Source organism: Oncorhynchus mykiss, chromosome 18 (genome assembly GCF_057628025.1).
Source record: "Oncorhynchus mykiss isolate SJ-2025 chromosome 18, ASM5762802v1, whole genome shotgun sequence".
Lineage (NCBI taxonomy): Eukaryota > Metazoa > Chordata > Actinopteri > Salmoniformes > Salmonidae > Oncorhynchus > Oncorhynchus mykiss.
Window position 1 is genome coordinate 30,523,849 of NC_143039.1, and position 26,328 is coordinate 30,550,176.

Consider the following 26,328-nt stretch of genomic DNA (forward strand, 5'->3'; position numbering starts at 1 on the left):
GGGATATCATACCCAATGTGTGCATTTGTTTGTATTATATGCAATAAATGAAGAGAACAGCAATAACCTCCAACCTGTGTGCTCTCATAACTTACCCTCTGAACCACTGGGACACTGAGTAGCCAATGGTTACTCAAGCAGGATTAAAGACCTCAGATTCACGGTCGTTCCAGACATCTGAATTCTGTGCAGAATATATCATTTTGAGCCCCATATTTACTTGGCTCGCAGATGGAAAAGTCAACAGAAAGTCTCTCAATATGAGACCCAGAGAGACCTGTCATGGACATTTCATTGGCAGAACACAGTTGTTTTCTTAAGTTCTTTATTGTTCAATGAATCCAAAGACAATGGCTATTAATCTGAAGTGTAACAAACCGCAGCAAAAACAAAGACTACTCATTCACACAATATTCGAATAGATCACCCCCTGTAACACACATCTCAAAAATATACACACTGTATACTGTAAACGTACAGCTGAAAACAGCGTATCATAAAGACATGAAAAATAGCACTTTATCAAATAATATGGCGCTATATCGTATGTAACGTCACCTAATATGTGTGCATGTCAGCAACTGAAAGTAAAATTGAAGCATTATTAGTGCACAGATAGGAATGGGATAAGACAGACGGAAAGCGGTAGAGTTGTGTTTGATGATGCTTAGTACAATTGGAATAATGTGGATAAACGTGGGCTTCAACAAAAGCATGCTTTCACAGTATAACGATACAGCTGATGGTAAACGCTGTGAAGGGAGAAACCAGTGTATCACTGAGTGGAATTAAAAAAATGTCAAAAATAACATTTAACTCTCAGATTTTGTCCATCAACCATTGTGCTGTTCTACCAATAGAAAGCCTCCGTGATCTGTAGTCCTGCATTTTGCAAGCACGCACGCACGCACACACCAAACACACACACACACACACCACATTACCCCACATCAGCTATGTCTTGCCTACATTGGACACCTAATCAACAGCCAACAGCCCTCGCGAGGGCAGAGCAGTCACTGTACTGCTTCAACATAGCGATCCCAGATCCACACACGGCCCGTCTGCACGTCCTCCTGTCAGTCACCATCTAAACCTAACCCTGTCAGTCATCATCTAACCCTAAACCTGTCAGTCACCATCTAACCCCAACCCTGTCAGTCATCATCCTCTTTGCCTATCTCTTCAGGTAGCGGTGTGCTGAAGTCCTGAAAACATGTTCTGAAGTAGCCAACCAGGGACTCAGACAGGTGCTGTTGGCTCTGCAGGGACAGGAAGTGGCCCTCGTCTGGGTAAAGCTGTCTCAAACAAAGGTCCAAGGTCAAACACAAGGTCATTGGGACTGTCATTCCTGTAGTGAAGTGTGGTTACTCGTTTATCAGTTAGAAGGAACAAGAAAGTCAATTCATGTTTTTCGTATTGTGTGTGTGTGTGTGTGTGTGTGTGTGTGTGTGTGTGTGTCGCAAATATATTGGCTAGCAATCAAAATCACTTCAATAATCACATTATGTAATCACTCATTCAACATTTTCATTCAAATTTGTGGATCACGGCTCGTACCTGCATTGTGTAGTTCGCTCCAACTTTGATCAAGTGCTTAATCAACTCCGCTGAATGTTGGAAATGAACATTTGCTGAGAAAAGAACAAAAAAACACCAATTGGTTTCGCAAATTGTCTTTGAAAACAACACAAGGCCAACCGCTGATTACGACGTACTTAGGATCGTCTATTTTCCATTTCTGTTGGACAAAAGGGTAATTACCATCAGCTGTTCCGTGAATCAACAGAAAATCCGGTCCTTGGGGTCCTTTCATCATGTTTCCTTGCAGTCCTTTCATATTTGGAAGCACTCTAGAAACCTTAGAGAATAGACATGGGAGACAGTGTAACCTCAAGGTTTTCTATTTTATTGAACCTTGATCTTGACAGGGAGTCATGCAGAGACCAAGGTCTCTTTCACAGATGAGCCCTGTAAACACATCAATACACATCAATACACACTTCAATGTTCCCATCAATATTCACACCAATATACACATTAATATACAGCATACACATCAATATACGCATCAATAGTCACATCAATATTCACACAGCAATATTCACATCAATATACACTATAAACATCAATATACACATAAATATGCAAAACAAACCCTCAGGTTTGAAGAGAAAACAATATCTGAGGGAAAACCAACCACAGCAGTGAATAAAGGATTTGTGAAAAGATTACGATATACAACTAGCCTTGTTGAATCAGACTGCTCACTTATTCCTTCACTTCACAATCAATGCTGAGCACAGTGTCCAGTCTGGTTGAGCCAGGCTACAATACAGGACTGGATCAAACCTGTCTAGCACCCCCAGGGGATCCAGTGTGTTGCTTCATTAACAGAATGTGTTCATGTCTTTTTCCATCTACCTCTCAGGACTGTATGAGTGATGCCCTGCTGTTTGTTAACAATCATTTTGACCTGCTTCTCTGGACTAGCATAATTTACATTTTAAATGGCTTGAACTGTGTGGCCCACATATCAACAACCCACTTTCAGGGAGACACTTTCACCGATTACACTGTAATCTCACACAAGTTATTATTCTGACTCATGAACAATACCTGGCCCATGAACACCCAACACACACGCACACGCATACACACACACACACACACACACACACACACACACACACACACGCTTCAGTGTGACAGTTCCCACTGTTCCCCAATCTGCTGTGATAAACTGTAGAACCCACAAATAGAAAACCATCAATAACACCAACAGATTGACTGTGATAAACAACTTACTTGATATCTGTTGTCGTTCTTTGAAGTCAGGCCAAAGTACCGCTCTGAAAATGCCGAAGCTTCGTGTAGAGAAAGTACACAACGTTTCAAAAAAAGTATTCAGTTCTTTCAACTACAATTTCATTGATAATCAAATTTGTACAGTATTTCATGTCATTTGTTGTGGAAAATGTACTCACACAAAAAACACAGCACCGGTCTCCCAATCCTTGATTGAGCCTAAACCTAGACTGAAAAGCTATTTCAATGGAGATTGTCCATTCAGCTTGCTTTTCAATCCAGGACTAGGTTTAATCTGTCAAGGAAGCTGAACGAAAGGGTAAGATCATGAAAACATTACTCACCGTAAAGTTTCCAGTCAACCACTGGGGAATTAGCAGCTGCACACTTAATCAGCGCAGTGGACCTCAGAAGCATCAAGGTGAGGTAAGCACCGTATCCCTGGAAAGAGAAGAAACACCTTCACTTGTTGAACACGCCCGTGAGTGTGAAGCATGGTGATCAACTGAAAGACAGCAGTTAAACTTGCCTTTCCGTAGATTCCGATCCGCGCGCGGTCAATGTATGGGAGTGTCATCAAGTATCTGTAATAAGTCAATAAAAACAACCCAAAACCGAATGACTAATTATTTTTCCAGACATTTCATGAGGGCTTTAACACAGATGACTGACAGGGAAGTTTAAGAGTGTACAACCATGCCATACATTTTCAATGGATTTCAATGGAAAGGGGAAAATACTGCATCCTGTCTTATCTTATGGTATTGTATTATATCATATTGTATGGCATCGTATCACACTGTATATCACATCTCATGTATTGCATTGTATATAGTGTATTATCATCTAGTAGTGTATATTGCATCGTATATTTCTATTTTATTTTACCTTTATTTAACTAGGCAAGACAGTTAAGAACAAATTCTTATTTTCAATGAAGTCCTAAGAACAGTGGGTTAACTGCCTTGTTCAGGGGCAGACCGACAGATTTGTACCTTGTCAGCTCGGGAATTCGAACTTGTAACCTTTCGGTTGCTAGTCCAATGCTCTAACCAGTAGGATACCCTGCCACCATATTGTATATATATATATATTCTTTCTGTATACCGTCCATAATGTCTATACATCCCATCATATGTAATTAAATATATATATATTATACACATATATATATATATAGTTGAAGTCGGAGGTTTACATACACCTTAGCCACATACATTTAAACTAATTTAATCCTAGTAAACATTCCCTGTTTTAGGTCAGTTAGGATCACCACTTTATTTTAAGAATGTGATGTGTCAGAATAATAGTAGAGAATTATTTATTTCAGCTTTTATTTCTTTCATCACATTCCCAGTGGGTCAGAAGTTTACATACACTCAATTAGTATTTGGTAGCGTTGCCTTTTAACTGTTTAACTTGGGTCAAACGTTTCGGGTAGCCTTCCACAAGCTTCTCACAATAGGTTGGGTGAATTCTGGCCCATTCCTCCTGACAGAGCTGGTGTAACTGAGTCAGGTTTGTAGGCCTCCTTGCTCACACACGCTTTTTCAGTTCTGCCCACAACATTTCTATAGGATTGAGGTCAGGACTTTGTGATAGCCACTCCAATATCTTAACTTTGTTGTCCTTTAGCCATTTTGCCACAACTTTGGAAGTATGCTTGGGATCATTGTCCATTTGGAAGACCCATTTGCGACCAAGATTTAACTTCTGAGGTGTTGTGAAAAACGGAGTTTAAATGTATTTGGCTAACGTGAGTGTAAACTTATGGCTTCAACTATATATATATATACACACACACACACACACACACACTCTGGGCTCCAACATAGCTCATCCTAATATTTCTATGTATTTTTATTGCATTCTTTTACTTTTATATTTGTGTGTATTGTTAGATATTGCTACACCCGTAATACATCTGTTAAATATGTGTATGCAACCAGAAAATTATGTCATATCTCATCACGTCACATGCTGGTCGGAGGTTACATACTCCAATGCAGCTATCTGGTCCTGAACATCCACGGTACCCAGGCGCTGGTGGACCTGCTGCAGGACTCTCAGGCCCCGGAAGCCTGTCCCCCTGCCATCCAGCCTGGCCACAATCACCTCATCACAACTGACCAGCACCGAGTCCCAACCCAGCTCATACTCATCACTCACCGACTGACTGCCAGGCCCACCATCACTAAGAGAGGGGCGGAAGGGGGAGGGAGAGAAAGAGAGAGAGAGAGAGAGCGAGCGAGCGAGAGAGGGTGGTTGATTCAAGCTTCTCAAACAAGCTAACTCATTTAAAGTTCCATATTATGTGAAAACATCTTCCCTGAATTAAAGAAAGCGTAATCTCACATCATGGAGTTGGAGTTAGAAAACCATTGTGTTTGTTCTCAAAGTAAAGTTTTCAGTTCTAAACGTATTGCTGAATGAAAATGGACTGAAGACTGTGTAACTATGTTAGAACGCTAGGAAAGAGGAGCGATGCTTACACAATCAAAAGAAGGCCATAGAGAAGAGATTCAGAAAAGTCAAGGGGATAGGTGAGTTTCAAAGGCAGCTCTGTGAGAAGAAAATATTGAATTACAATAGTTATTAAAATAAAGAATATACTGTAGCGAGAGAGCGAGAGAACGAGGAATAAAGCGTGACCGGCAGACTATATAGCAGAGAGAGAGAGAGAGAGAGAGAGAGAGATAAAAATGTAAAAATAAAGAAATATACACAGAAAGAAATGGTTAGTTACCAAAGTCTTCACTTGGAATAACCCTGACATCTGACTTAGAGATCTTTTTGATTTCCAAGGCAGCTCTCAGAGGCATGTTGTTGTCCAATATAAAGTAAGCTGTGAGGATAAAGTGTGAAAGTAACCATTATCACACTGTGTGTAAAGGGACACAAGGACACTGATCATATTGGGTATTAAACTGTGATGGGAAAATCAATCAACAGATTGTTTCAAGAAGCAGATTCATTTGAGTTTGACATTTTTCTAATACAGCTGGCTGACTTCACATAGGCCACTGCATCTAAACCAGACGCCCTGTGATCCTTTGTTTTAGACGGTCAACAATCACATAATTTCAGTACAATTATGCCTCATATTCAGGATCATTGAAAAGCACCCAGGCATAAAAAAAACAACAACTCAATACCATTTGCATTAAAAACACTTCCCAGATGCTCGTTTAAACCTTGCCAGAACATTTCATTTGGACAGCTGTTGAAAATCTATTTCACACGATGTGAAACACAGCCAACAATCCCGTGGCCAAATATGAAATAGGAAGCATTAAAACAGACTGGAAACAGTACAGTACAGTACAGGAGACGAGAGTTCATATCAATATTTAGTATTACTCACTGTTTACATCATTAAAACTCTGCAGCATCACAGATGGAGCACCGGGACCTGTGGAACAGAAGATACACTAGCAATACTGCTTTGCATCGTTTTGAGACTGAACAAACACTATGATATTCTAACATGGTTTTATAGTAGTATTGTAGCTACCCTAGCCTATGTAAGCCCAACGACGTCACCCGTGGGATATAGTTATTAGAGCAGTGGTTAGGAGACCCGGGCGCCATCTGCTACTATATCATAAAATACATAATGGCATAATTGACATAATTACTCCCTAACCATATCTCATACATTACCCAGAATAGGTTGGGTTTTACTACAGTGGCTGTAATATATCCACATAAAGCTGTATTTCTCTGAATGATTTCCAGAAGGAAAAACACAGACCAGGCTCGTACCTTTACACTGTAGAATAACATGCTGTTTGTTCGGGCTGATGTCTGCATCAAAGAACGTGCATGCTTCCTGGTTCATCTCACAGGTCAAACATCGTTGAGAGAACAGACCAATAGTAGACGCACTGAAAGAGGGATTTATTTATTTTTGTTTAGCACTTCTTCACATTCTTGAGATAATTGCATTTCAACAATGTACTACATCTATGCAATACGAATTGGCAAGTCAAACTGGAGCTGAATAGGGCTAACAGCTACTAGAATGCGGCTGAAATGTCTGGTGATACTGAGCAGAATATTTTCACCATGCGCATTTCTTCACGGGGGAAAATGTTTTAGAATCATTTCTCACCTGTACACGTGTCTCTTTTGTGGGGAGTCTTGAGTACCGATAAAATATCTATGTAGGTGAAAGCAGAATGACTTTAACTAGGGCAAGTGCAGGAATCTATAGTAACCAATAGAATAGTTCCAACAGAAGAGATGTTTGAAAAGAGAAAGAAAGGTCAACACTTGTTGGAGCTCATATCTGTGACATGAAATATGACATGAAATTGTTCTCATAACTGATCTGAAAGGATCTGACACACTTACATGGTTTGCTCCCCCTCATCATAGGCTAATATCTTGGTGACCTCCCAGTTGCCTGACGTCAAGTGACGGGCATCATTTTGATCACTTCTGAACTGAGAAAAGACAAATTGTGATTTTTTTCAATAAAAAAAACATGTAAAAAAAAAAAAGGCAAAGTGAGCACTGAAAAAGCCGGAGAATGACAAGATAACCATGTGCTGTATGACAGCACCCACCGATTTGGTGAACATGGCAATATGATGGAAGTCTCCTTGTCCCCCCTGCTTCACCGGTATGGTCAGGAAAAACCTACTCCCGTCCTTTGAAAACACTGGCTCCTGGTTCTGAGGACATTGGATTTAAGGGACAGTCAACGTGCATCAATTTCCTCTTGACTATTAGCATATAGATACAATACTCACTGTTTTAAAATTGCAGCACAATTTGGAGCAAATCGAGCCCACAATAGCATTCAAATAAAATGCTACTCGGTGGAAATATGAATTGCTAATATTATAGAACATTTACATTTCAGTTTACCTGTCTGGTGAGCCAGAGATCTGAAGCTTCCTCATGTTTCTGAAATTCAAGTGAAGGAACACGTCTTAGATCCAAACATGGAGTACGACACTGACGACACCAATAAAACCCATTTCTAGTGAGGACCATCTTAGTGTAGGTGAAGGAAAAACCCACCTGTACACAGGATCCAACGGTGGCATCACACACAGTGATGAAGGACCCGTTCTGGGGCCGGTTGAGCCATCGAACCGCTGCATGGGTGTTGCTGATCCACTTCACCATACTCACATAGTGTTCTCTGGGTCGACGTCAGACAAACATTCAGACGTATAGCAACTACTTCTCTGGGCCAATTGAATCATATTTCTGAATGATGGTTGTGTACTTGTGAATAGCACTTGATCAAACATGCACTGTGTCATGACGTTGCCCTCTTTGGGTACAGCAAGCCCCATCCCCCTCTCCCTGTCTCCTACACACAGGCTGCTGTGGTCAGAGAGAGGTCGTAAATTCCCGGAGGAGATTATCTCCTCATGGCCATAGTATAGAGACAGAGTGAATTTTCATAGAGAACAAAGGAATTTCTTCCACCTCACAGAACTTGAGGTCCGAGCAACATTCATGTTCTGGAGAAGGTATAAAAGATCGATGAAGAATCCAGCTACGAACTGGTCCGTTTGGTACAATTGTGTGAAACTCATGGGAGACAATACGGCAACATTGCCATAATGCTGTTTATATAATAGCCTCAGATATGAGGTTTACATCTAATTGTTGTATAAGATGAATGAGTGAAGGTGATACTGTTTGATTTTGGACTGTTTAATGAAGGAAACTCCAATTCCCTTTTGAGTTTAACTAAATCAGAGGACCACCCATGAGCCCAGTTAGGGTCGGGCATCCTGGGACAGGCCCTTTTCTGCAACTCCCGAATAAAAAACCCACTTTGAGAATTTCTCAACAGACCATGTTTCTCTCCATTACGAGAGGACAAAGGTTGCAGACCAGCTTACCTCGATAACGAGAGGGCCAAGGTTTGAGACCAGACTGCTGAATCTCTTAACCATCCCACGTGGTTAAACTCTTAGACTATCGATACCGACAGAATAAGTCTTTAAGTCTTTGATATTAATTACAAGTCTGCAGCTAGGAATTCGGTATCATTGAATGCGAAGACCGACAACCGCCAAAACATCTATCCATAACGACATGAATGAATGTCACTCTGAACTATCCAATCTAACCACGACAGAGAGGGCGGACCTACTCTCCAACAGAAACTAACTTTTCATCAGAGATCCCGACGACACACTGAGCGTAAATATATATATATATTGATTGCAATTGTTCCCGAATGAGTGAGCGTTCATGTGCAAAGGATTAGCATTTCAATTGTTATAATTATCAACTGTGTGTTGTCTTATCTCAGCTGACCCCCACTTCCCTTTTGCACTTCCCTTTTGTAAACCGATCCATGCCGGTTTAGCCGACTAGGGCACATTCCCCTATCATTTCTTGTAACCATATTTACTTTGTTTGTTTGTGTGTGCACTTCTGTGATTGTTTAGTTAGTTAATAAATAAATTATTTTAGACAATTGATGTATGGAGAACTCATAGTGAAGACTGGGTTCGTGCAGATAACCAACAATTTACGATGCTTGGAATGAGACTAATGTGAGGTAAAATAAATAATTCATTAATTCAGAAGACTATTGATCAGATATGAAAATATCTGAAAAGTTATATTAGGAAAATTATAACTTTGACTTCCTAGTTAATTACAGTTACATGATTAATAAGTTTAATCGCGTAATAGTAATTACAGAGAATCTTTGATAAAAACTAAAAAGTCTTCATTTAATGATAGTAAAGACACGACAACTGCAACAATCAGGGGCAGACTGGCTGGTTCATTTTTAGTCTATGGGCCTCTTTAACTTGGATTTTTCATGCAAAATGATCAATTTCTGGCTAATAATGGGGGAATATAATTTATGAATATAATGGACAGGTGTGGGGGTATCAAGGAACAAATGGGCCGGTGTGTTAGAAATGACAATACCGATTTTTGGTCCCTGTCTGCCCCTGGAAACAATTAAACATGCATACATACAGATTCAATTGTTGAATACTGGTCAGAACGGTTAGTAAAGAAATAACATGCAAACACTAACCTGACATGCCTGGTGGCACCACAACAATTACAAATGTAGATTAAAAGAACTAAGGGGCTGCCAGAATGATGTGTCTTCCTCACCTTCCTTTCAAGCCATCAGGTGGTACCAGCTCCTGAGTGTGTGTGGGGCCGTACAGGTTCACCACCAACAGCCTGACTGTAGGATTGGGCTGGCCAGCCTGTCAGCAAACAGATCCTCATAAAGTCAATTATTAAGTATGCTGAGAAAAACAAATACTGTCGCTACACCGCTTTCAAACCAAGGTTCATAAACAGTGGATATTCAGCAACTCATTATAAACTATGCTAACTATCAATGTTTCAAATGACCTCACAGGTTATTATCTTCTTAACATCTTTGTTTTGCCTGGACCATTTGGATGTCTGTCCTAGCTTAACATCTTTGTTTTGCCTGGACCATTTGGATGTCTGTCCTAGCTTAACATCTTTGTTTTGCCTGGACCATTTGGATGTCTGTCCTAGCTTAACATCTTTGTTTTGCCTGGACCATTTGGATGTCTGTCCTAGCTTAACATCCAACCAGAGATCATCTCAGAGATGACCGAGCAAATCATACATTTTTTGAAAATCCCTGGAGGTAAGGAATGAACTGGCAGAATATCATTGTGAATACTTCATAAAGGCAGGCTTCTTTGTTCAGACAGATTTAGATGTGATAGAAGTAGGGCTGGCACGGTAAACAACGATTATGGAGGAAGAACGTTATGTCTAAGTCGACAAACTTCACCTAAAAGCAGTAAGTAAGAGTAAGCCTGATTCACATCTAACAGCCGATGTAAGGAGAGATGAGAGAAGATAAAACTAGCCCGTTTGGTGTTCTGGAACGAACAGCTGACTGTAGACAGCCGGGCATTCAAAAAGACCAGACGTGCAGTCAGGAGCCAGAGGAGAAGATGTGCTTCTTCTTTTTTTGTTGCTATTCGAACAGTTATACTTGTAACTATAACCGTGACCATTTGGCTGACAAATAACCGTAATCCAAAATTCCATAACCATCACAGCCTTTGTTAGAAGCGCTATTACCTCCTCCTATAAAATCTGAGCAGTGTTCTGATCATTTTGTCTGGTCATTTATTCAGTTTCCAATTTCCCTTTTGTTGAGGCTCCATAAACACTTGATCTATCAGAATATAAGACCTTGATGTGTGCAGTATTTGTAACCAACTCCGTGCACAGGATAATCAAGATAACTGGACAGCCATAGTTGTTGTTTCGACATGCCGTACACATAATACAACGCATCAGTCGATAGCACAGAGACATGACTTCCAAAGCTCAAATCTAGCATACTGTGTGTATCAACAAAGACACAAGTTATATCATCAGAACTGAAAATACTTTTTATTTTATTTTTTTGTTGTTGTTGTTGCTAAAAAACCAATAGTGTTGTTTTTCCAACAAACAAGCACAATTTCACCAATGGGGGGCAAAATAATGACACAGACAAATGCATGCACTTTCTACAACAGCATGCGGTCCCATTATATTGCGTCTTTCCATTACCTTGGGGTATGGGTACTCCTGTGATCTGGGGTAGGGGCTGCCAGTGAACCGGGGCAGGAACATGTTGGGTACCAGGGTATCGTTGATCATGAGGAAGGCCAGTCTCTCTCCGTCAGGTGACCACCAGTGGACAATGTGTGACTGCAGAATCTCCTCTAAAAACACAAGGTTGAAACTACACTATCATTTTGTCCCTCCAGATCTAGTCCTATCCACGTGAATATAGGCTTCTTCTGTACACCAGCACTTGAAGCTGCTATATACTGTATAAGATAAATTTGTTGTTGTCAGTGAAGTTTAAGAGAAAGTTCGAATTTGTATCTGCATCAATTGGAAATCTGTGTTTTACACAACCTCTCTGAAAATATGTCAAAAGGATGAAATTTTTTTTAATGGAACTTGATTTGGGTTGATGTAGATAAAAACATAAAAAAGTCAGGGCTACAATCCATCATTAAGGTGTAATTAATAAGTGCAAATGATGAATGCAATTGTCTCTGCTATCCCTGAGCATGGAACAATGTGTAGATTATGGCCCATTCATGAGGAGACTTAACACTGCTGTGGTGAAATAATGACATTCCTTCATCTATATTTAATTAACTTTGATAAAAAATTCTGAGTTAGTTCTCATTTATTCAATTATTCTTCGGAAATGGGACAAATATCGTTAGTAGTGTTAATTTTGAATTCTTATTCCATCCGTCCCCGAATGCGACTGAGAGCCGTTCAACTGTGAAAGTGATGAATTCCTTTGTGGCTGAACATTATTTATTTCCAATGCCTGGAATACCTTTCCTGACATTGTGTCCTTGGGTACGCCCTGAACCTGTAAATTGGCATTCAGACAAACCTTCATACAGCCAGTCTGCGATTCCATTAAATATGACTCCTTCCTCTCCCGACGAAGTAATCCTAAGAGAATTGCTCTGCACATCTGATTGGTAATAGATGTTGTTTTCAAAGATGTAGATCTGAAATGAGAGTAAGGAGAATTGCAATTGTGCTTTGCACGGTGGCTAAAAAACTATAACACAGCAAAAGCCAGACTCTGATTCCCATCAGTATCCTGCTTCAATACAGCACTAGCTCACTGCCAGGGAAATATGGTAGTGATTTTATTTTAAATTATGACTTATTTCTATCTTTGATCCATATCAGGAATTAAAGTGCACCATAATAGGTAGTACCACGCTCTCCGCAGTCGATGTGAGTAAAACCTTTAGACAGGTCAACATTCACAAGGCCGCTGACGGATTACCAGGACGTGTACTGCGAGCATGCGCTGACCAACTAGCAAGTGTCTTCACTGACATTTTCCAACCTCCCTGTTCGAGTCTGTAATACCAACATGTTTTAAGCAGACCACCATAGTGCCTGTGCCCAAGAACACTAAGTTAACCTGTCTAAATGACTACCTAAATGTCTGTAGCCATGAAGTGCTTTGAAAGGCTGGTCATGGCTCACATCAATACCATCATCCCAGAAACAATAGACCCACTCCAATTTGCATTCCGCCCCAACAGATCCACAGAGGATGCAATCTCTATTCCACTCCACACTGCCCTTTCCCACCTGGACAAAAGGAAAACCTATGTGAGAATGCTATTCACTGACTACAGCTCAGCATTCAACACCATAGTGCCCTCAAAGCTCATCAATAAGCTAAGGACTCTGGGACTAAACATCTCCCCCTGCAATTGGATCCTGGACTTCCTGACGGGCCACCCCCCAGGTGGTACAGTAAGGGTAGGTAACAACACATCCGCCACACTGATCCTCCTCACAGGGGCCCCTCAGGGGTGCGTGCTCAGCCCCCTCCTGTACTCCCTGTGATCCCTGCGTCCGACCGCAAGGCACTACAGAGGGTAGTGCGAACTGCCCAGTACATCACTGGGGCCAAGCTTCCTGCCATCCAGGACCTCTATACCAGGCGGTGTCAGAGGAAGGCCCAAAAAATTGTCAAAGATTCCAGCCACCCGAGTCATAGACTGTTCTCTCTGCTACCGCATGGCAAGCGGTACCGGAGCGCCAAGTCTAGCTTCAAGAGGCTTCTAAACAGCTTCTAGCCCCAAGCCATAAAACTCATGAACATCTAGTCAAATGGTTACCCAGACTATTTGCATTGCCCCCCCCCCTCCCCTCCCCTCCCCTCCCCTCCCCACACCACAGCCACTTTCTGTTGTCATCTGTGCATGGTCACTTTGATAACTCTACCTACATGTACATACTACCTCATCTGGCCCCGCACATTGACTCTGTACCGGCACCCCCCCTGTATATATTGTTGTTTTTTTGCTGCTGCTCTTTAATTACTTGTTACTTTTATCTCTTATTCTTATCTTTCCTTTTTTGAAACTGCACTGTTGGTTAGGGGCTCGTAAATTAGCATTTCACTGTAAGGTCTACTACACCTGTTGTATTCGGCGCATGTGGCTAATACAATTTGATTTGATTTGATATTGATGAATTATTATATATTGCTAAACTTCAGTATTCTCTTTTTCAATCAGTTCCTTGAACACGTTCACCTTTGTACCCTTTTAACAATCAAGTGTACTTCGTTAGGTCGCCAGATGTCTGGCCAGACAAAAATCACATGCTGGGTTTTGTTTGTGACCAAACAGAAGCTCAAAGATGTCTTGTCTGGATAAGTGTAGTCTGCATCCCCACCTGTAACAGGACCACCTGCTTTCAAAATGGCTGCCTGATATACAACAAATGGTGCTTTGTACTGTACCACAACTTGCCATCACAAGAATGATAAATACAGCAAATTTGATACCAACCCCTAGTGACACGACTGGGTTTAAAACCGGGCCTCCTGCATGCCATAAAAGCACATTCAACACATACTGATGGAACCCTGTACAAAAGCCGTCAATAATGCTCACACCTATCAATTTCTTTCATATTTGTGATGAGGCATCCATGACAGCCTAGGAGCTGTGCCCATAGGTTGATTTCCGATTGGGTGAGAGAGAGAGGGAAACGAGGAAGTGTATTGCATCAAAGAAGAGGAGAGACTCACCAGCTGCTGTCCCTTCACACCCCACGCTGCATGCTGGAGCACTGCATTCTGGACCTCCGGAGGATTCAACTCCCACACCTCCCTGAAACACAAGCACACACACAAAAGTACACAAAGACAGGCAGACAGACATGAACAAACCCCATCTGTTGTTGAACTAGAGGTGTCAAAGATGGGGTGTGTCATACATAATACAGTATGTTCTTCAGCATGCATGTCAATACAAGACACGAAGCATCAACCAGTCCATTCAGTCTCTTACCTTGTGTGGATGTTGTAAACAATGTACGACGCCGTATAGGAGTGTCTATACACCTGAAATGAAAAGTATTGACAATTAACGTTACAATAAATAACAGACGACAATAAAGCATATATGATGCAAATGAATCATGTTAGGAACCACGTGTCGGGATTCCACAGTGTAATTGTTTCCAAAAGGAATTGAAGACTGTGTTAGCCCACACAGCTCAGGGAGCCAACGCAAGTCTTCAGTTGTCAGGTAAGGTTAATCATCACGCAAACTTGGCTGCACACCAACGATACTGCATAATAACAATGCATAACACAACTAAACAACGTTTGCATCAGTCCATTCTCTAGGGAATCCCATTCTGGTGCAATGTTTCCAAGCCTTTGGTTGCCATGTGATCCAGCCATTAAAAAAAGAGGAAATCAATGAGAGATCCTTGGTTAGGGCCTAAATATTTAAAACGGAAAACCACATAAAGGATGAAGAAAGAATGAAGAAAGAGAAATAAGATAAAACTCATTGAGGTTAGTACACCTGCCGTTAACCCAGGTGGTACAATCCGATTTCTGATCAGAGCCTATTTGCTGTTTGGTCTCCTTCCCGGTCAGACTATGGGTGAATCTCAATTGTAATTTCCTTGAATCCTTGAGTCCTCTCTCCTCAACTCCTTCTCAAAACGCATTGAAACAGAAGATCGGCGACTTCTTTCGGACCATCTCCTGCTATGCATTCTCAGAAGGAGGCGAGGAAAGAGGAGGCGAGGAATCAAGGAATTGCAATTGAAACTATGCTTAGGGTCATGGGAAACACTGATTCATTCTGTAGCTGTTTGGTTATTTATATCATTATTTGTTTGGCTGAAAGGTGATCCATATCTCATACTGCTCTGGTGGAAGACAATTGAATTCAGTTGACATTTGGTGCACTAATAACGCCCTGTGACGTTGTACTGTATGTGTTGACATGTTTATCTCTCGTAACTGTTATTTAAAAGTGTAACGGTAATCAACAAACAACAGTCATTTAACGACTATTCATATCCTACCTGTTTCACTTCGTAAGCAAACAGCACATATTTCATGTCTGGAGAGAGAGAATATTTGGCTACTTTGAAAGACACCTAGGACAAGGGAAAGACAGAAGTCACAAATAAAACATCTCAAGGTGAATAATACATATTGTACATAGATCTAGGAAGTATCTTGTACATAGATCTAGGAAGTATCTGCACACAGCACATTCGGAAAGTGTTCAGACCCCTTGACCTTCTCCATATTTTGTTACGTTACAGCCTTATTCTTAATCTACACACAACACCCCATAAGCAAAAACAGTGTGTGTCAAGCTTGTTTTCTTAAGGTTGTTGTACAAGCTTGGCACAGCTGTATTTGGGGAGTTTCTTCCATTTCTCTTTGCAGATCCTCTCAAGCTCTGTAAGGTTGGATAGGGAGCGTTGCTGTACAGTTATTTTCAGGTCTCAGAGATGTTCGATCGGGTTCAAGTCCGGGCTCTGGCTGGGCCACTCAAAGACATTCAGAGACTTGTCCCAAAGCCACTCCTGTGTTGTCTTGGCTCTGTGCTTAAGGTCGTTGTCCTCTTGGAAGGTGAACCTTTGCCCCAGTCTGAGGTCCTGAGTGCTATGGAGCAGGTTTTCATCAAGGCCTTTTGGCAAACTCTAAGCGGGCTGTCACACTACTTTTACTGAGGAGTTTCTTCCGTCTGGCCACTCTACCATAAAGGCCTGATTGGTGGAGTGCAGAAGAGATGGTTTACCTTCTGGAAGGTTCTCCCATCTCCACAGAGGAACTCTGGAGATCTGTCAGAGTGGCCATCGGGTTCTTGGTCACCTCTCTGACCAAGGCCCATCTCCCGCTGATTGCTGTTCAGTTTGGCTGGGCAGCCAGCTCTAGGATGAGTCTTGCTGGTTCCAAACGTCTCCCATTTAAGAATGATGGAGGCCACTGTGTTATTGGTAACCTTCAATGCTGCAGACATTTTTTTGGTACCCTTCCCCAGATCTGTGCCTCGACACAGTCCTGTCTCGGAGCTCTACGGACAATTCTTTTGACCCCGGTGGCTTGTTTTTTTTCTCTGACATGCACTGTCAACTGTGGGTCCTTATATAGACAGGTGTGTGCCTTTCCAAATCATGTCCAATCAATTAAATTTACCACAGGTGGACTCCAATCAAAAATCTTGAGGATGTTCAATGGAAACAGGATGCACCTGAGCTCAATTTCGAGTCTCAAAGAAAAGGGTCTGAATACTTATGTACAGTGCCTTGTGAAAGTATTCGGCCCCCTTGAACTTTGCGACCTTTTGCCACATTTCAGGCTTCAAACATAAAGATATAAAACTGTATTTTTTTGTGAAGAATCAACAACAAGTGGGACACAATCATGAAGTGGAACGACATTTATTGGATATTTCAAACTTTTTTAACAAATCAAAAACTGAAAAATTGGGCGTGCAAAATTATTCAGCCCCTTTACTTTCAGTGCAGCAAACTCTCTCCAGAAGTTCAGTGAGGATCTCTGAATGATCCAATGTTGACCTAAATGACTAATGATGATAAATACAATCCACCTGTGTGTAATCAAGTCTCCGTATAAATGCACCTGCACTGTGATAGTCTCAGAGGTCCGTCAAAAGCGCAGAGAGCATCATGAAGAACAAGGAACACACCAGGCAGGTCCGAGATACTGTTGTGAAGAAGTTTAAAGCCGGATTTGGATACAAAAATATTTCCCAAGCTTTAAACATCCCAAGGAGCACTGTGCAAGCGATAATATTGAATTGGAAGGAGTATCAGACCACTGCAAATCTACCAAGACCTGGCCGTCCCTCTAAACTTTCAGCTCATACAAGGAGAAGACTGATCAGAGATGCAGCCAAGAGGCCCATGATCACTCTGGATGAACTGCAGAGATCTACAGCTGAGGTGGGAGACTCTGTCCATAGGACAACAATCAGTCGTATATTGCACAAATCTGGCATTTATGGAAGAGTGGCAAGAAGAAAGCCATTTCTTAAAGATATCCATAAAAAGTGTTGTTTAAAGTTTGCCACAAGCCACCTGGGAGACACACCAAACATGTGGAAGAAGGTGCTCTGGTCAGATGAAACCAAAATTGAACTTTTTGGCAACAATGCAAAACTTTATGTTTGGCGTAAAAGCAACACAGCTCATCACCCTGAACACACCATCCCCACTGTCAAACATGGTGGTGGCAGCATCATGGTTTGGGCCTGCTTTTCTTCAGCAGGGACAGGGAAGATGGTTAAAATTGATGGGAAGATGGATGGAGCCAAATACAGGACCATTCTGGAAGAAAACCTGATGGAGTCTGCAAAAGACCTGAGACTGGGACGGAGATTTGTCTTCCAACAAGACAATGATCCAAAACATAAAGCAAAATCTACAATGGAATGGTTAAAAAATAAACATATCCAGGTGTTAGAATGGCCAAGTCAAAGTCCAGACCTGAATCCAATCGAGAATCTGTGGAAAGAACTGAAAACTGCTGTTCACAAATGCTCTCCATCCAACCTCACTGAGCTCGAGCTGTTTTGCAAGGAGGAATGGGGAAAAAAAATCAGTCTCTCGATGTGCAAAACTGATAGAGACATACCCCAAGCGACTTACAGCTGTAATCGCAGCAAAAGGTGGCGCTACAAAGTATTAACTTAAGGGGGCTGAATAATTTTGCACGCCCAATTTTTCAGTTTTTGATTTGTTAAAAAAGTTTGAAATATCCAATAAATGTCGTTCCACTTCATGATTGTGTCCCACTTGTTGTTGATTCTTCACAAAAAAATACAGTTTTATATCTTTATGTTTGAAGCCTGTCATGTGGCAAAAGGTCGCAAAGTTCAAGGGGGCGAATACTTTCGCAAGGCACTGTAAATAAGGTATTTATTTTTATTTTGTATTAACAATCAATGTTAGAATAAGGCTGTAACGTAACAAAATCTGGAAAAAGGGAAGGGGTCTGAATACTTTCCGAATGCACTGTGAATCTAAGAAGTCATTCAGATGACGGTAAAACAATACACAGCCTGTGTATGCCCCTTAGGGCCACCGTACTATTTCAATCACAGGCATATGACCATTCCACCCAAAATTGTTGCTAGCATGTCTAAACATTAAACAGGGATTAATGGTGCCCTGCCTTCCGTCCTGTTAGATTATTAAATGGCAAATAGCAAGTCTGCCAATGACAGTACAAAGCCGCTTAGCCTTATGCAACACATAAAACATGACCTGTCAGATGTTGTTTTTGTTTTACGATTATTATTATTTTTTTTTACAAAAACTAATTCTCAAACAATATTAACCATACATAAACAAACGACAATAAACAGACAGACACAAATTTCAACAAACATCAATGACATCACACCTGCTCAGACGCACGTTCCCACCTCAATGTCTCACAACCACACACCCCCTCATCCTTCATCCCCTGGAACCTTCCAGTGCTTGTAGCAGTCTATGCCATATTTTTCGCCATAGCCCACACCTTTTCAATATTTAAATTGATTCATCACAATGCTACAGGAGGCAAATAATGACAATGTGCTGGGCTTTGATATTTGTATGCAATATGGTACTGTGTTATGAATGCTGATGTGTCAATATGGTATTGTGTTATGAATGCTGATGGATCAATATGGTATTGTGTAATGAATGCTGATGGATCAATATGGTATTGTGTTATGAATGCTGATGTGTCAATATTGTATTGTGTTATGAATGCTGATGGATCAATATGGTATTGTGTTATGAATGCTGATGTGTCAATATGGTATTGTGTTATGAATGCTGATGGATCAATATGGTATTGTGTTATGAATGCTGATGGTTCAATATGGTATTGTGATATGAATGCTGATGGATCAATATGGTTCTGTGTTATGAATGCTGATGGATCAATATGGTATTGTGTTATGAATGCTGATGGATCAATATGGTATTGTGTTATGAATGCTGATGGATCAATATGGTATTGTGTTATGAATGCTGATGGATCAATATGGTTCTGTTTTATGAATGCTGATGGATCAATATGGTTCTGTGTTATGAATGCTGATGGATCAATATGGTTCTGTGTTATGAATGCTGATGGGTCTATATGGCACTGTGTTATGAATGCTGGATGTGTCAATATGGTATTGTGTCATGAATGTCAATTGAGATTAGAGAGGGGGGTCCATAGGTGGCAAGCTACTTACAAATGTGCTATTTCTCAGGATCATTTCTGTTTCGTTTAAAGCAAAGTTGAACTTGATGACGTGGCCGTCTCGGTTCCTGTACAAAACCTCTGAATCTGTAAAATGATACAAGAAACATGTTGTCAAATGTTCATTGATAACCATATTTTAGACAAGAAGAAGAAAAATAAAAGCCTACACATTCTGATCCATGTCAGACCCCAAATAGAGAGAGGGAGAAGGAGATGGAGAGAGGGGGGAGTCCCCCATCGCTAGACTGACTGGCACTTCATTTTCCAGCAGTTCATTTCAAGAGTGCCTCTCCTCATTTCCACTGAGCAAAACCTTTTTGACCTGCAGTCAGCCAGCCAGCCAGGCACATTACCGCAATGGCTTCCTTTGATTTGGCATTACAAATCTCTCTCTCTTATCTTTCGGAATATGGCTCCCAATTCATTGTTGTTGCTCTGAGTAAAAATGTGATCTTAAATGCAGCTACATAACTGGTATGATAAATCATGCAGAACGAGTGTAATACACTTGATCAGCATTATATTACATTATAGAACTGAATTCCTCAAATCGACACAAAGCAACAATAGAACATTTCATACAAATCTACAAAGCCACCTGGCAATGCTCAAATGTGTTAAATGGCAAGGACATTGCGAGGTCTGGAACATTAGCTCACTGCTTGTAAATACGCTTGTAAATACACCTTTGTGTTTTCACTCAAAACATCTCACAAAAACGTGCCAAAGCATGAATTATTCTGGAGGGGCGGTTCCTCAGATGGTTCCCTAAAACATGGAGGATGTACTGTACATGTCTAACTGATCCATTGGGAGGTTGATGGAGAGGAGTAGAAAGCTACATGCTTCACAGATCCAACACAATTGTAATATTTGAATGACACCTCAGCTTGTACTTTTGACATGATAATACAGGTAAACCATGATGATATTCCAGCAACTATGGTGGATGTGTAACCAGGCCAGCGCAGTACAGCTTGGCTCAGACTGGCTCAGTAGTGTGAAAAGGGTAGCCTACTACAGGGTTTCCCGAAGTCGGTCCAGGGGCCCTCTGTGGGTGTACGTTTTGGTTTTTGCCCTAGCTCCCACACAGCTGATTCAAATAATCAAAGTTTCATGGTGAGTTGGCTATTTGAATCAGCTGTGTTGTCATAGGGCAAAAACCAAAACGTGTGCCCAGCGAGGGCCCCAGGGCCGAGTTTGAGAAACCCTGGCCTACTATAGACCATTTAGTAATACGTTGATTTCAGGAGAACTAGGAATAACACAACCAACAAGCCCAGTTCGCAGCTTGTAGCCTATGTGGTGAGTCACATTATCCAGCTGGAGCTCATGTGACTCTATAACCTTTAAATGGCCCGTTCGCTTAGCCACTGCAGTCTCTGCTTCAGTGACATCATTAGAAATATATTTTTACTCAGTTAATGAAAATCCCTCCTATGTCCACAAGGCTAGGCAATTATAATATTTAGATAGCCTTCCTCACATGACATTCAACCATTATCTGTGTAGACCATAATCAGGTAAAAGGTGTGTTCCCGTGTGGCTCAAACGAGGGAGTATGGCACTAGCAAGGTCAGAATTATAAGTTAGATTCCTGCTGGGGCCACCCGTGCGAAAATGTATGCACTTTGGATAAAAGCTCCTGCTAAAAATATGTCTTCCAATTTGAGATACTACTACGGTATTCATGATTAATAGAAATACTGTGTCAGTCACCAAAACTTGGACATGAGAATATATATGAATACAGAGTTGAGCATGAATAATGAATTATTACGGAGACATGTCAGAGGTTATGGAATCACATATGTTGGTAGTCATGATCACGCTGGGCACGTGTATGGACAAGCTAATAGTGTCATGTACTGTCATGTTGTGTCTTGTTTCTGTCCTTTCTCTTCACCCTGTCTCCCTCTGCTGGTCGTGTTAGGTTACCTTTTCTCCCCCTCTTTCCCCCAGCTGTGCCTTGTCTCCTCCTAACTACCTCGTCACCCCTTTTCCCACCTGTTCCCTTTTTCCCTCTGATTAGTCCTCTATATCTCTCTCTGTTTCTGCTCCTGTCTTTGTCGGATTCTTGTTTGTGTTGTTCATGCCTGAACCAGTCATGTTTGCTGCAACATTGTCCTGTCCTGTCGGAACCTGCCGGTCCATCTGAGCCTACGTTTTGTTTTGTTATTAAAGAAGCTCTGTTTACGTTAATTCGCTTTTGGGTCCTCATTCACGCACCGTAACAGAAGAATCCGACCAAGTGGTCCGTTTCCGCCCAGGGAGCTTTTGATCTCCTCAAGAATCGTTTTACATCCGCACCTATCCTTGTTACACCTGACGTCTCTAGACAGTTCATTGTCGAGGTTGACGCGTCAGAGGTGGGCGTGGGAGCCATTCTTTCTCAGCGCTCCTTCTCTGACGACAAGGTCCACCCTTGCGCGTATTTTTCTCATCGCCTGTCGCCGTCGGAACGTAACTATGATGTGGGAAACCGCGAACTGCTCGCCATCCGCTTAGCCCTAGGCGAATGGCGACAGTGGTTGGAGGGGGCGACCGTTCCTTTTGTCGTTTGGACTGACCATAGGAACCTTGAGTACATCCGTTCTGCCAAACGACTTAATGCGCGTCAGGCGCGCTGGGCGCTGTTTTTCGCTCGTTTCGAGTTCGTGATTTCTTATCGTCCGGGCTCTAAGAACACCAAGCCTGATGCTTTATCTCGTCTCTTCAGTTCTTCAGTAGCCTCCACTGACCCCGAGGGGATTCTCCCTGAGGGGCGTGTTGTCGGGTTGACTGTCTGGGGAATTGAGAGGCAGGTAAAGCAAGCACTCACTCAAACTCCGTCGCCGCGCGCTTGTCCCAGGAACCTTCTTTTCGTTCCCGTTCCTACTCGTCTGGCCGTTCTTCAGTGGGCTCACTCTGCCAAGTTAGCCGGCCACCCTGGCGTTCGGGGTACGCTTGCTTCCATTCGCCAGCGCTTTTGGTGGCCCACCCGGGAGCATGACACGCGTCGCTTCGTGGCTGCTTGTTCGGTCTGCGCGCAGACTAAGTCCGGTAACTCTCCTCCTGCCGGCCGTCTCAGGCCGCTTCCCATTCCCTCTCGACCGTGGTCTCACATCGCCTTAGATTTTGTCACCGGACTGCCTTCGTCAGCGGGGAAGACTGTTATTCTTACGGTTGTCGACAGGTTCTCTAAGGCGGCTCATTTTATTCCCCTTGCTAAGCTTCCTTCTGCTAAAGAGACGGCACAAATCATCATCGAGAATGTTTTCAGAATTCATGGCCTTCCGTCAGACGTCGTTTCGGACAGAGGTCCGCAATTCACGTCTCAATTTTGGAGGGAGTTTTGCCGTTTGATTGGGGCTTCCGTCAGTCTCTCTTCCGGCTTTCACCCCCAGTCTAACGGTCAAGCAGAACGGGCCAATCAGACTATTGGTCGCATCTTACGCAGTCTTTCTTTTCGCAACCCTGCGTCTTGGTCAGAACAGCTCCCCTGGGCAGAATACGCCCACAACTCGCTTCCTTCGTCTGCGACCGGGCTATCTCCTTTTCAGAGTAGCCTCGGGTACCAGCCTCCGCTGTTCTCATCTCAGTTCGCCGAGTCCAGCGTCCCCTCCGCTCAGGCTTTTGTCCAACGTTGCGAGCGCACCTGGAAGAGGGTCAGGTCTGCACTTTGCCGTTATAGGGCGCAGACTGTGAGAGCTGCTAATAAGCGTAGAACTAAGAGTCCTAGATATTGTCGCGGTCAGAGAGTTTGGCTCTCCACTCAGAACCTTCCCCTTAAGACCACTTCTCGCAAGTTGACCCCGCGGTTCATTGGTCCGTTCCGTATTTCTCGGATCATTAATCCTGTCGCAGTTCGACTTCTTCTTCCGCGATATCTTCGTCGCGTCCACCCGGTCTTCCATGTCTCCTGTGTCAAGCCCGTTCTTCGCGCCCCCGCTCGTCTTCCCCCCCCCCCCCATCCTTGTCGAGGGCGCACCCATCTACAGGGTCCGTAGGATTTTGGACATGCGTCCTCGGGGCCGTGGTCATCAGTACCTAGTAGATTGGGAGGGGTACGGTCCTGAGGAGAGGAGTTGGGTTCCCTCTCGGGACGTGCTGGACCGTGCGCTGATCGATGATTTCCTCCGTTGCCGCCAGGTTTCCTCCTCGAGTGCGCCAGGAGGCGCTCGGTGAGTGGGGGGGTACTGTCATGTACTGTCATGTTGTGTCTTGTTTCTGTCCTTTCTCTTCACCCTGTCTCCCTCTGCTGGTCGTGTTAGGTTACCTTTTCTCCCCCTCTTTCCCCCAGCTGTGCCTTGTCTCCTCCTAACTACCTCGTCACCCCTTTTCCCACCTGTTCCCTTTTTCCCTCTGATTAGTCCTCTATATCTCTCTCTGTTTCTGCTCCTGTCTTTGTCGGATTCTTGTTTGTGTTGTTCATGCCTGAACCAGACTATCGTCATGTTTGCTGCAACCTTGTCCTGTCCTGTCGGAACCTGCCGGTCCATCTGAGCCTACGTTTTGTTTTGTTATTAAAGAAGATCTGTTTACGTTAATTCGCTTTTGGGTCCTCATTCACGCACCGTAACAAATAGGGTATGACTGTGGTGATGAAGTTGAAGCTATATTGAATCACTCATCATATCCCCCAGGGTATACCTACCACAGCTTCCAGTCTAATGTCTCTAATTATAGTATCATTTACACTTCATATTCTATGTTTATGGACGACCACTTCACATTCTCTGTGTTCGGACAACCACATTTTAACGGGGTAAACAGAGTGTGCGTGGTGTTCACATTTCCGAGGCTATAATTGGCATGAACACTGTGTCCTCTTCCCTGATTAAAATGCATGAAGACGTGTTCTGACTACTATGTTGTGTGAAAATGTAGGGTTAGTTCTCATTTACATAAGTCACATATACAGTACATCCCACTGGCCAGAACAAACAGTTCTTTATCCTTCCCCAGACTGTAGAGAATCAATATATTCAGGAAATCGGGTTACACAAATGAATTGTATGAGATTGAAATCAATTGTTGGGATGCAGGTTGTTTGGAATTTCATGTAGTGTATGCACTAGAAAATAACAAGGGCCATACTACATATCATGATCAGCAAGAGTACGTTTACTACTACAACACTGCTTACAACATGTGAAATGAACACGACATGTGATACACAGTTAGTACTGATCATTTCAAACAAGGTGTTCAAAAAGTACAATTCAGTTAACGAGTTGTATGATGGTAATAGCCTAAACCTGAGCAGCTTTTCTAAGGGGTTCTGTCTACTTAGAAACAGTCTGATAGTGTTGTAGCATAGCACGCTAGCAGCAGGCAGACAGGGAGCACTCACCAAGATAATCCCCCCAAAATGTAATGAGTTCCTAGCAGGAACTGTCCCTGAAACTGTGCCATGGCAGACCACTGACTTTTACCATTACATGACTGTCTGTCTTTCTTTATGTCTGTCTTCATACCACCTGTTAGCTTGGCTCTAATCTCACCAATATTTACCACTATAACGTAATGTCAGCTAACATGAGAGAGGTGGTGATGATGAAATCACTAGTCATTACTTTTCTCACAGAGTTTTTTATGAGGGGGGAGGGGCAAAGTTTTATTGATGTGTCCTACAGAAGGAGAAACGTCGGCATGAGCGGACGAGGGGGCGGACGATATGGCTTGATCCATCACGGAAGGCGTTGTGAAAAACGACGGGAGGCCCATAAGAGTTAATGCAGTCCATCAGGTCAACACAGTGTGCGAGAAGGCATCACACTCCAATCCCCATAATGAGAATCAACAGGCGACTGAAAAAGTCATTTGTATTTGCTACCCTTGGATGGAAAAGCTCTCCGCAGGCTTCCAGGCCTCCATTTCATACACAGGCTGGAAGACAGCCCGCTCGCTGTGGCCAAGAAGATCGAAGAGGAACCACACTAGCTCAGGCAACAGAACAGACACCAGCGCTGCCACCCCAAATTATTCTCTCACACTATTATGAAACCTGCTAGGTTTTGGAGAAAGGGGTATTGTCCTGGATATGGGCTGGGAGATTTGACCTGAGAGTATATCTCAGAGGGGCTCCCAGTGATGGCTTGAGATAGAGTTCACCCTGTTTTGGCAAACCGGCCAGAGTTGAGGCATGACTGGGAGGCCATCTGTTTTACTGAGATGGGTCAGGAGGTGTTGCTCCCATGCCATGCTAAACTCTCAGCTGTCATTATAGCTCACGATGAGATGGAAGCTTGCAGGAATACTCCCATGCTTGAGCTTCTGAGTGAAACAACGTTTAAAATGCATAACAACAAACTCAAATCTATGATTTAATCGTTTCTTTATGATTCTAGGATCATATTACGAGAATAGAATCTCTGTCACCCTCATCCAACTATCAGATAGACTGTAGCGTAATATCTTCCAAAAACTAGCCAACCTGTCCACACCCT

General features: G+C 42.6%; 1 protein-coding gene across 2 annotated transcripts in view; it reads right to left on the reverse strand.

The window, feature by feature from the left end:
• Window positions 1-311: 311 nt before the first annotated feature.
• Window positions 312-26,328, reverse strand: part of LOC110495837 (inactive dipeptidyl peptidase 10) — a 51,006-nt gene continuing 24,989 nt past the window's right edge. For both annotated transcript variants that reach the window (XM_021571306.3, XM_090208113.1), the window contains exons 4-26: window positions 19,887-19,981; window positions 15,697-15,771; window positions 14,661-14,713; window positions 14,399-14,480; window positions 12,221-12,341; window positions 11,368-11,522; window positions 9,925-10,022; window positions 7,840-7,963; window positions 7,684-7,722; window positions 7,380-7,487; window positions 7,165-7,256; window positions 6,923-6,970; window positions 6,574-6,695; window positions 6,173-6,220; window positions 5,555-5,653; window positions 5,301-5,370; window positions 4,808-5,002; window positions 3,338-3,392; window positions 3,153-3,249; window positions 2,809-2,867; window positions 1,765-1,861; window positions 1,561-1,634; window positions 312-1,298 (exon numbers count right to left, since the gene is read on the reverse strand). In XM_021571306.3, coding sequence (XP_021426981.1) covers window positions 1,158-1,298; window positions 1,561-1,634; window positions 1,765-1,861; window positions 2,809-2,867; window positions 3,153-3,249; window positions 3,338-3,392; window positions 4,808-5,002; window positions 5,301-5,370; window positions 5,555-5,653; window positions 6,173-6,220; window positions 6,574-6,695; window positions 6,923-6,970; window positions 7,165-7,256; window positions 7,380-7,487; window positions 7,684-7,722; window positions 7,840-7,963; window positions 9,925-10,022; window positions 11,368-11,522; window positions 12,221-12,341; window positions 14,399-14,480; window positions 14,661-14,713; window positions 15,697-15,771; window positions 19,887-19,981 — 2,147 coding nt within the window. In that variant the 3' untranslated portion in view covers window positions 312-1,157. The remainder of the gene's footprint in view (window positions 1,299-1,560; window positions 1,635-1,764; window positions 1,862-2,808; window positions 2,868-3,152; window positions 3,250-3,337; window positions 3,393-4,807; window positions 5,003-5,300; window positions 5,371-5,554; window positions 5,654-6,172; window positions 6,221-6,573; window positions 6,696-6,922; window positions 6,971-7,164; window positions 7,257-7,379; window positions 7,488-7,683; window positions 7,723-7,839; window positions 7,964-9,924; window positions 10,023-11,367; window positions 11,523-12,220; window positions 12,342-14,398; window positions 14,481-14,660; window positions 14,714-15,696; window positions 15,772-19,886; window positions 19,982-26,328) is intronic.